Below are 11,544 nucleotides of genomic sequence, written 5' to 3'. Positions count from 1 at the left end.
TTTTTTGTAAATGAATTCATAGTTCAGTTCTTGGTACTTTTATTTCGATGCTTGGTCCTTTCACTAATAACTTTTGACAACATTACAAATTCTAAGAAATCAACAAAAAACAGGGTGATTTTATTATTGCAGTATATCGTTGTAACGTTATGGACATGTATTTGAGAATGTTTAATTAATGTTGAAAGGCAGCAAGATGCATTTGTCGCACCATGTTTCCCGAAATTCCTCGAATTTTTCATTTTTATTTTTAATAATCTTATTTATTTCCATTTATTCTCATAGAGCGCATGTCCTCGGAAAATAAATTGAATCATTTCAAATAGGGATAAAAAAGAAGCATTTCAGCAATGAACAAATTTATTTGGTTTCTTTGCATAATACACAATAACCTGTAATTAGTTGGTCACGATATTATTTTCTTCTTAAACCGAAATGCATTGAGAGCTAATTCACATCGTCGTTCACATCCCGTAGTACCTGTCAACAAACAATGTTAGTAAGAAATAAAATAATATTAAATAGAATTCACGTCTTAATCTTATCTTTCCTAACATTTTATATTAATTTTAAGACGGCAGAGGATTGCATAGAAAAATTCGATTTATGCTACAATATTGTTCATTATATTCCTTTCACATATAAATTCTATTAGATTGTTAGATTGTCCAAGAAGTTTTATACCAATCATTAGAGTTGTTCTTATTTCTGGTTCCGTTACATTTTTGCAAATATTGAAAATAATCTGTCGATTACCATTTAAAAGAGCTTTCACAGAGAAAGAGCTTGTACAAGGTGTCCCAAAAATGTCTCGCAATCCGGAAATGGGAGGTTCCTGATATCATTAGAAGCAACTTTCTACTTACTGAAAATACAACCCGCGGCTTCGACTACGAGGTATTAACGAAAAACGCTGATCAATAAGAGACGAACTCAGTTAGCGCGTGGCGGCCCTGGCAACGAGCTCAGTTCCGCTGATTGGCTCGGCCGTCTCGCGTCAGTTGATCTCGGCTTTCATTGGTCACTATTTTTCGTTCACTCGAAAGCGAAACTGCGGATTGCATTTTCGCTAAGGATGAAGTTACTTGGAATGACCTAAGGAATCCGCCATTTCCGGATTGCGAGACATTTTTGCGACACCCTATATAATCTGTCTATGCAAAATGAAAATCATTCGAATTAATTCTATTTCATCTATCAATAATTTTAATGTGCCGAGAACAATGTAACGACAATAATAAATCCTTTTAAACTTTTCATAATTTCTTTTCCATCTATACACTTTTCCAAAATCTCATAACATCAGCGATCTATTTAAAGCAATCCAATGCAAGCATTTCAAAAATATCTAGAAAAAATTTGTCATACTTATATCAAGCAGGTTCTACATAAACGGCGAGAGTAGAAATCTGAGCCATCGTTGAACCATGTCGAAGACACTTTGCAATACTGGTTTAAGGAGATCTTCATTTGCCGTCTCGATTGAACTCATAACAAGATCTCGCTCCTGCCTCATAGAAGATACAAGATCCCTCTTTCCGAAATGAGGAACTACAAGACCAATGTCCCTCTTTCCAATTTTGGGAATGTATTGACCTATGCGGTCTTCGATAAGATGCACCCAGTAGCTAACGATGTTGCCGCCTACGGGGAATAGCGAGGCGATGTCTCTTTTTCCAATCTTGGGAACAAATTGACCTATGAAGTCTTCGATTAGGTTCACCCAGTGGCTAATGATATCGCCGCCTACTGGGAACAGCTTGCCAACGTCTCTCTTTCCAAACTTAGGAACGAATTGACCTATGAAGTCTTCGATTAGGTTCACCCAGTGGCTAATGATATCGCCGCCTACTGGGAACAGCTTGCCGACGTCTCTCTTTCCAAACTTGGGAACGAATTGACCTATGAAGTCTTCGATTAGGTTCACCCAGTGGCTAATGATATCGCCGCCTACTGGGAACAGCTTGCCGACGTCTCTCTTTCCAAACTTGGGAACGAATTGACCAATGAAGTCTTCGATTAGGTTCACCCAGTGGCTAATGATATCACCGCCTACTGGGAACAGCTTGCCAACGTCTCTCTTTCCAAACTTAGGAATGAAGTGACTTATGAGGTCTTCGATAAGGTTCACCCAGTAACTAATGATGTCGCCGCCTACGGGGAACAGCTTGCCGATGTCTCTTTTTCTAAGCTTGGGTGCTACATTATCTACGTTCACCACATCGTCCACGACGTCTACATTTCGAACTGACAACTCTGAGAGAGATCTCTTTCCCAATTTAGGGACAAGATTACCCAAAATATCTTCTACCGTGTGCACGAGTTCACTGATTATATCACCGCCAACGGGAAACAGGGAACCGATGTCTCTCTTTTCAAGCTTGGAAATTACTTCTTCCACAAACTGTTCCGTTGTGAGATCTCTCTTTCCGAAATGTGGAATGAAGTCGTGCAGGAAGTTCCATGCCTTATTGATAAAGTCGTCAACGGGATAGCCACCTACAGGGAATATATCACTGCCGGTGCCTCTTTTTCCAAGCTTGTCATTGCTTACTGGATGATGTAGTCCGGCTTCGTCTGCTAGTTTTAAAATCTTCTCGACATCACCCACTGGAAGACCTGCAAGCAAATTCTGGGTGTCTGATTGTGAAACATCTCCGTCCAGCTCCTCGTCCGGATCAGGCTCTAAAACCAAATCTGACCCTTCAAGAGACCGTTCACATCCTGCAGGGCAGTGATAATCTCTGTTTGAGTTAGGTTTATCTATACCATTTGCAGCCGGTCGTAGCACCGCACAGTCCACCGATAACACGAATACGGAGATGGCCACATACAGCGGGAACTTCATCTTCGCTTTGTTGATGGGCGAAACTGAAAGTGTTGACATCAGCTAGCCGGTCAGCTTATATAGTGCAGGCTGAGTGTATATTGCATAGATGCCAGCTGCGGGATCAATGTTTCACACGTTATTTATTGTGTTTTGGCAATTGGTGGCTATTAATTGCTGTTGCAACGAATGTGTTTGCTTTGAGGCACGTGGGTGTTAAATGTATTGTATTGCGCCGCTGATCGCCTGTTCTGAGACAACTTTTGTTCAAGGTTAATGTCGCTGGAGTTGCCGAGTTTTTGTTTCGCATGTTGCGAAAGTGGTATTTTAAATAATTCAATGTCTATATTATAATGATTATTCACGAGTCGTTATTTAATACCCTGAATGATATTATCAAAAGCATCTATTATGGAACACTTTTCAGGAGGTTTAAGATTATCATCGCTTTTATTACTGCTCTATAGATTTTTTTCCTAGATAACGTAATGAACTTTGAAATATTGATTTAATATGAATAAAAAATAATACGAATAAAATAGCATAGTGCGAGCGTGTACCTATTATGGTACACCGTTTTCGCATCATGTGTCCCCGTGTTCTATAAATCGAAATAATGAAAAAATCCCAGTACAGGTGAACCTCCTACATCGCTGTTTTGGAAATGTGAAAAATTTCCTACAATGTCAGAATTCTATAGGGTACATATACATATTCATAAATTCGAATTTATAGTTTTGTTTCATTTATACCGTATATTTATTGTCAAGCAGATTTGGTGGCAATAATAACCGAAAAATCATACTTTATAAAGAACGATCCTCTGTCGGAGAGAGCGGATATAATTAAAAGAAATCTACAAAATTGCTTATCTGCCTATCAAGAAGTTTACACAGATTTGCAAAGCAAGATCGAACAATCTCTTATGACAGATTTTTAAAACCTAAAACCACCAGAAATCCAGTCGAATTTGTCTATGAATTAAGCTCAGATTTAAAAATAAGACCCGTCAAACGTTCTTGACCAGTTATATTATAATAAGTGACAATGATGAATAAATTTGTTAGCATAACATTATATTTCTTTTTGATTTTTAATTTTAATTTTGGTTATGAAACTTGAAATCGTGATCTTTTTAGTTTTTATATGATGTTGAATTTTATTTAAGTTTGTTATGAAATATTTTTATGTGTGCATATAGTTATATAATAGAAAAGATAATCAAAATGTATACAATTAGGAACAGTATGTTTTTCTTACAGTTTGGTTTTGGTTTCATTTATCATTTATACTATTATACAGGGTGTTCCACAATTATTTTAATAGCCGAAAATAGGGGGTAGCTGAAGTCATTTGAAATAACTTTTTCCTTTGCGAAAACGTAATCCACGGCTTTGTTTACAAGTTATTAACGAAAAACACTGACCAATGAGAGGCGAGGGCGCGAATTACAATGTGGACGATCGATTGAGTGCAACGTGCTTCGACCGTGGAGCGTGATAGAAGAAGGGAGGCTCCGTACTACGTTCGAATCAATGAACAAGTCGCGGAGCTTGAACATCAGAATTTTTTTTACTACATGACAGTGGTAATTTCAAGAAAAACGCTATTTATCCTTATTTCAGAATGTCTGAAGAATATTTACTAATTTTTCGAATCCGAAATAATAAGTAATTTAACCGTGACGGCCGTTTGAACTTTCTGGTATGCATGATACCTCGTGTGTACCGTATGAAATTTTTAAGCAAAGTGTGCAGTGAAGATTAACAAAGTACGTAAATGATATTTTAATTTAAATAATTCCGCGTCCGAACACAATTCAGCGAACGATTCACAAAGCTAATTTAATAATAAATAATCGCGTTAAAGGACATAAGGGATTTGTTTGTTAGAGAAATATGAAGAATATTATCAATAAGAAACTCAGCCATTTAGTTGTAAAACCACTTCATGCATGGAAATGTGTGCAGGAGGATACTGCATTGACCTCGTACAATGTATGATGAACTGCATAGCTGATCTGTATCCGACGGTGACCAACAGAAGGGTGCCTCCAGGCAGGCTATACCAACGTTCACTTTTACTGCATTATCACCAAGTAAAGGTAAATCGTAAACATTTCATTTTATTTCAGTAAAAGAAATTAAAACTAAAAAGCGTTCCTGTTAAAACGAATCTTCTTTTCAGAATATCTTCGAAATTATTCACTTGTTGAAATAAAAATTTTGACGTATTATACCTTACACAATTATTTGCAAGGTAGTGTACGATATTCCAAAAATGTTATTTAGTTATGTGTCTTTAAAGTGTCGAAGCAGAGTCTTTGCAGATCAACACAAATCCGAATTAGCAGAATACGTTAATTTTAAGCAGGATATCTTTATTTCATTTCATTTAGGAAAATTTATTATTGTCAGTATTCACGTTGAACTTATTCTGTTTAATATTTCAGGTGGTATAGTTCAGACAGACGTTGTTGTAGTTACAAGCAATGAAGAACAACGCTAATTGTAAGTAATTACCATAGATATAAATTTGCTTTTTACCTACTTCTTTTAGAATAGAATAATAAAGTTAAGTACCTTCACGTCCGTTTTTTCGTGGAAGAACTACACTTCTAAAACACAATAAGTTTTGTAGCAATAATTCTTCAACATTAATGAGCTATACAATTTTAGTATCAAAACGGTTTGTCATGGTCCATTGATTTGCACAAGTAGACTTACTTTACACCATAGTAGATGCATATTTTGCAGAATCGTTCACATTACGTATAATATACCAGTTGCGAAATATATGTAAAAAACTGCATTATAGAAAAACAGAGTATCATTCTCGTTCAGGCGGCATTGGCGATGCAAAAATAGAAAATGTACTTTCGAAAATCTTTTTCACACACTTTTGTTCACAATTCCAGTTTTTGATAAAAGACGAACACAGCAATTATAGCGTTTCCAGTTGCCTCTTAGATCTCCTTGTTGAAACTGAAAAATTAATAGTAACTTTGAATTGAATTCAAAGGAAAATTATCGTTTTTATCAAATGTAGCAATCAAGTGACTGAACCACGAGTATCCGAATTAAGAGACAAACTTCTATGGATAAATGGTTCTTCGGATAATCGATCTGAAAGAACAAATACTTTCCAAATATGGAGACTTAGTACGTAGAAATGCATATCCAACAAAAGAAATATCGCGCTAAGAATGAATTAAATATCAAAGATTCTGTCAAATTGCCGATTCTTCCTACAATACACATTTATAGATGACTCATATGAAGATAATGCCTAAACAAAATTTTGCAAAATCTTAACTGTTTAGAATGACAACCATAAAATAAAAAAAAGTACGTTTCCCAACTATTTTATCTGAGTCTGTAACAAAAATTGAAACAATGCGTTTTATGAGTCTCGATATCTCATATGTAAACAACGGACACATGGCTATGGGTATAGTGATATTCGGATAATCGACGTTCTACTGTATCGCGGATATAATGTAACAAAATCTTATAAATATATTTCGATAGCACACCTTGATTTGATCAGTAACAGCGGCAACGGTGGAAAGGACAGTTAGATGGATAGACTAGACATTTATCCATACAATAAACACTTGCACCCTCCTTTCCAGCTATTTCCCCAATCGCATCGCATACTTCCCTGTTTCGAAATAATAAATGATACAATTATTAACACTCAGTTACATTTTCTTGGCTGCCAGTAATGCAAAAGAAGGCTTTTATTAAATGCGCATCTATTTAACAGTCTACTGCGACACATTAATTAATCTATCGACTTTGAACTTCTACACACACACATCCCCCTCCAAAAGTATTAGGACACCTGTTGACTTTAGTATAAATAGTAATTTCTCATTCAGTTTAGATAATGTTTTATGTTTAGTATTAAGTTGTACTCCATCCTATTGTCGAAAGTACACGTTATGTTAGAAGGTTCTATCACTTATGCAATTGGTTTACCCATTGATTGCATTTCGTTCAGTGAAAATGTATGCCGAGATCATTTCGAACGATATGTTTTCGAAATATGTGGAGCATATTACAATATGGATGCAACCAAATAGAATCAGAAATAATAGACAAATTAATGAAACGGATACCGAAGTTCGGCCAAGAAGTAATTGAAAAACGCAGCATATATGTATATTGTCGAGAAGAAAATTTAATTTTCTTTCATAAACTTCATGTTATTTTTACTATAATGTAAAAAAATAGATACATGTACTTGTTATACTTTAATATAATTAACTTTGTAATACATTGAAGAAATTAGAAAAATTTTCTATCGGTTTCTCAAATTTATTTAATTTTCTGTGATTGTCCCAATATTTTTGGAGGGGAGTGTATGTAAAGTGTCCCAAAAAGCTACTAAATTTGACTTCAGGAATCATTTTTGACATATCTTGTGTAATTTATTGCATCATTGTTAGTACTTTTGGTATAAAAATAAAATAGAAAAGGACGAAAATAGTTTCGAACGAATAGTGCACCAAGATCTTTAACAACACTTTTAGCTGCTCCGTAAAATACTTATACACTTACGGACATTGGCAGATATCTGTTGGACAGTTTGGTGGATATCGAAGGCAATTGCTTTGACACCAATTTCCCATTCCTGGTATACGTCGGTAAAGTGGAGAAGGCACGCACACCTGAGATCTGAAATTAAAATGTTCTTAATAACACTTATGTGAATGATCAAATGTACAGTTTATAATGTATTCGTGTCTTTTATACCATAAGTTATTTTAATAAAATTGTACAGTTGAATTAGAGTTGAGATTTTGAAATTATTTTGTGATATTTTATTACATGGCTCACAGGGAGAAAAAGTGAATTTTAAAAGTAAATTACTTTTTTGAAAGGAATCTTGTAACTCTCCATGTTAAAGATAAGTCTTTGTCTTATTTAATAATACTAATACAAGTTAATGATATTAACACTGGACACAATTAAAAAGTTTTTAAAATTAAGAATAAAATTGGAAAATATTAAGTTGTTACTATCAACTATTAACTTAAGCAACTGTCTAGTACACGTACTTCCGCCATGAGTTAGTTCAATCAAGAAAATAATAGCGCTGTAACTAATCATTTTATTTCGCAATTATTTTGAGGTGGTCTTCCTAAAAGTCTCATCACCGCGTTAATGTTTAATAAACATAAAAGAAGTTACGTTAAGTTATGACTGAAATGATTAACTAACTATTTGTATACAGGGTATCACAAAATTATTGTACAAGCGGAAAATGAGGGGTTACTGAGATTATTTGAAGTAACATTTTCTTTAGCCAAAATGCAATTCGCGGTTTTGTTTACGAGTTATTAACGAAAAACAGTGACCAATGAGATGCGAGATCGGCTGGCGCGAGGCGGCCGAACCAATGAGCGAAACTGGGTTTCGTCCGATCGTTGGTTCGACCACCTTGTGCCAGCCGAGCTCGCATCTCATTGGTCATTATTTTTCGTTAATAATTCGTAAACGAGAGAGAGAGAGAAGCCACGGATTGCATTTTCGCTAAGGAAAAAGTTACTTCAAATGACCTCAGGAGCCCCCCTCCCCAATTTCTCTCTTCTACAATAATCTTGGAACACCCTGTGGAATATCTTTTTATTCTGAAGGCACTTGTGAAATGGTTTTTCGATTGACTAACTCATATTTGCGAATACTTACCTAACAACTAGTGGGAATATATTATTTGGTGAACGGTAGTCTTTGTAATAAAGCAGGAAAGGATTATCCTGTTGTACAAAGAGGGGTGGAACTCCAGCGGTACTCGTCACGATACTAACATCAGCACAGTTCCGAAATGTTTCTGGCCTCCCACAACCACTGGCTTCGGTTCCATTGTCACAAGTACCCCACATGTTACCTGATAATAATTTTACAGTGCTCATTTTAAGTCAGATAATATTCCTGACCTCATTTATATCGTGATTCACAGTTCACTCGATGCAAATAATAATATCACATAATATCACATATTTATACTTGAGTATGCACATTAATGCAACGATACAAACCTGTGTAGTAATTCCATTGAATAACGCATTGAGAACAAGTAACATACGATGGCAAAGTCACCCTGTACTGAAATATAGCTTTTTTCTCAGTGTCTATTGGAATTTCAAATCCCACATCACGAGTACCGGTAACATACAGTGGGTACCTAAAAGTTTTATTCTGTTACATTACGTTACATTTGTAATTAGTAGCCTGTAGATTATTATGCAAATTTTGATTTTCGTGGATTATTTTATAAAATCCTGGGCACAGGAAAGATTTATTTAATTGTATCGAATATTCTTTCCATTAAGATTAAATTATAAGTGTTTTTTATTATTGTTCGTGTAAACGTTTTCTACAGTGTTACAAGTCTGCTGGTACTACAAGTGCATAAAGTTGAATAGTGTTAAGTAGAAAAGGGTTTTTCATTACCTGTCGAAGCATTCTTGGGTTGCTTCGCTTCTTGGGTTATTGTTTGGGCACAGATACATTTCGAATCTTCCTAAATGGTTCGCCGTAAGTTCGACTTCGACATCAATATCCTGCGCGCGCGCGAAACAGAAAAATATAGTAAGCTCGTAATAATAATCGAACCTAAGATCAGAATGCCACAGAATGCCACATTTTGTCAGCTATTTTCAATGAGATAATTCTTAGTAACAATATAATGGTTGAATTTTGTTGTTGTTTACTCTACTAGACAAAAATATAGAAATGCAATAACTTCACATATATAAAACGCAAATTAAAAATTGCAGAAGCTACTTTTGGTTTTTGTCATTTAAGATTTTTTTCGAAATTATATTCTATAATATATGCTTGTATTCTATATATGAATCAATTACTGTCATTATTCATTACTGTCTAAGATTATTAGTGATCGTTTGTCAAAAAGGTTTTTAATGAATTAAGTAACATTTTAAGGAACATGTGTCAAACGGATAGAATTTGATTTGTCATATTTCATTATTTCTGAGATATCGAAATAAGTTTCAGTTTTGTCAAAGTTAACGCATTTTTTAAAAATAGTACATCGTTGCCGACGAAAGGACGAATTCAGCGACCTATAATATATTTTGCACGAATAGCAAAACCCGTATTTTGCAGATTAACATTGTATACATAATATACTAAGAATGACTTCAGTATTTCTCAATTGTTCTAAATCAGTTGCAAAGTTTTATATGGGAAGTGATGTCTTGAAAGGTAATGGGAAAAAGATGTGTCGGTTTTGAGAAAATTCAAGGACACCTACAGTAAGGAGCATAACTGAACCAATAACTACAAGTTTGGTATAAATCATTATTTATTAATAAGAAGATAGGAGAATTTTCAAAAATAAACATTATAGTCATTTTTAAAAGTAACACAAGAAATTTTTTTCAATTATTAATGTCTCCTCGTTTAGCAATGAAAATAAAAATAGATTGACTCTAAAATATAATGTTTACGTGAAATGTTCTAGTAGTGTGTTTATATCTAGCAGTTTCGTATGTTTACAAAATGTTATTACACGACTTAGCACTCAGTTTCTCACAATCAGTCGAACGGAAAAGCACGCAAGTGAAGTAAAGAAAAATATGTAGTCAATTGCACCATATTGTTTAAAAAAAGTAATTTCTCTTTTGAATGACGGCGTGTCAACGCGCCAGACGGCGAGAAAGCGCAGTATTAGTCAATCGACAGTGCAGAGAATAAGAAAAAAAATACTGTAAAAGTATATTATTAAATGTTGGAGGAAGACCAAAAAAATTATCACTGCAGGATGAACGAAGAATTATATTTACAGTTTTCACATCTGGTGAAGCTTCAAGTGCCACTATGGCTGCAAAATTATTAAAAGAAGATACGAATATACAAATAAGCAAGTGGGCAGTACGGAGAACCCTCAAAGGAGCTGAGTTTAGTTTTAAAAAAAAGAGAAGCCAATGTTATCAATGAAGAATATTAAATTTCGTTTGGAATTTGCCAAAAAATACCAAAACAGGACAACTATTGAATAGGAACGGGTTATTTGGTTAGACGAGACCAAAATTAACAGAATTTGTTGAGATGGCATGTCTTGGTGCTGGATTCGTAAAAATGAAAGGCTTAAACCACGACATGTAAAGCAAACGATAAAGCATAGAGGCGGATCCCTAATGTTTTGGGGGTGCCTAACAGCATTTGATGTTGGATCACTGCACCGAATTAATGACATCATGAATCAGTACATGTACAAGGATATTTTACAAGATCACCTCATAGAGGCTGTTGAAAATATGTTTTTTGAAGAAGAAAATGTAATTTTTATGCATGACAGAGGCCCTAAGCACACTGCTAAAAGTGTAAAAAATTGGCTCAGTACTAAAAAATACTCTGTTCTGGATTGACCTGCGTAGAACCCGGACCTCAATCCCATAGGGATCTATGGGGTTTACTAAAAAAACGACTTCGGGATTCATATAACTCCCAACCAACTTCAATCACAGATTTGTATAATAGAATTCAAGAACAGTGGGAACAAATATCTCCGGATTATTGCACAAAATTAGTAGAAAGTATGCCAAAACGAATTAGTGCAGTTTTGCAATCAAAAGGGTTGTTGACGAAATATTAGAAAATAAAGAACATATTAAATATTGTCAAGTATTGGACATGGTGTAAAACCGATTCAATTTATTGTTGTTGTCATTCTTAAACAACAAG

The 11,544-nt window shown here is 34.7% G+C and overlaps 1 protein-coding gene across 4 annotated transcripts in view; it reads right to left on the bottom strand.

Annotated features, from left to right (window-relative positions):
• Nucleotides 1-5,186: 5,186 nt before the first annotated feature.
• LOC117221398 (uncharacterized) overlaps nt 5,187-11,544 on the bottom strand; it is a 28,081-nt gene continuing 21,723 nt past the window's right edge. For all 4 annotated transcript variants that reach the window (XM_033472369.2, XM_033472536.2, XM_033472607.2 and 1 more), the window contains exons 5-10: nt 9,289-9,398; nt 8,874-9,019; nt 8,524-8,722; nt 7,393-7,509; nt 6,363-6,490; nt 5,187-5,811 (exon numbers count right to left, since the gene is read on the bottom strand). In XM_033472369.2, coding sequence (XP_033328260.1) covers nt 6,373-6,490; nt 7,393-7,509; nt 8,524-8,722; nt 8,874-9,019; nt 9,289-9,398 — 690 coding nt within the window. In that variant the 3' untranslated portion in view covers nt 5,187-5,811; nt 6,363-6,372. The remainder of the gene's footprint in view (nt 5,812-6,362; nt 6,491-7,392; nt 7,510-8,523; nt 8,723-8,873; nt 9,020-9,288; nt 9,399-11,544) is intronic.

The sequence above is a fragment of the Megalopta genalis genome, chromosome 1, assembly GCF_051020955.1.
Source record: "Megalopta genalis isolate 19385.01 chromosome 1, iyMegGena1_principal, whole genome shotgun sequence".
Lineage (NCBI taxonomy): Eukaryota > Metazoa > Arthropoda > Insecta > Hymenoptera > Halictidae > Megalopta > Megalopta genalis.
The sequence above is the reverse complement of the archived record's forward strand: the minus strand, read 5'-3'. Positions and strand labels throughout refer to the sequence as shown.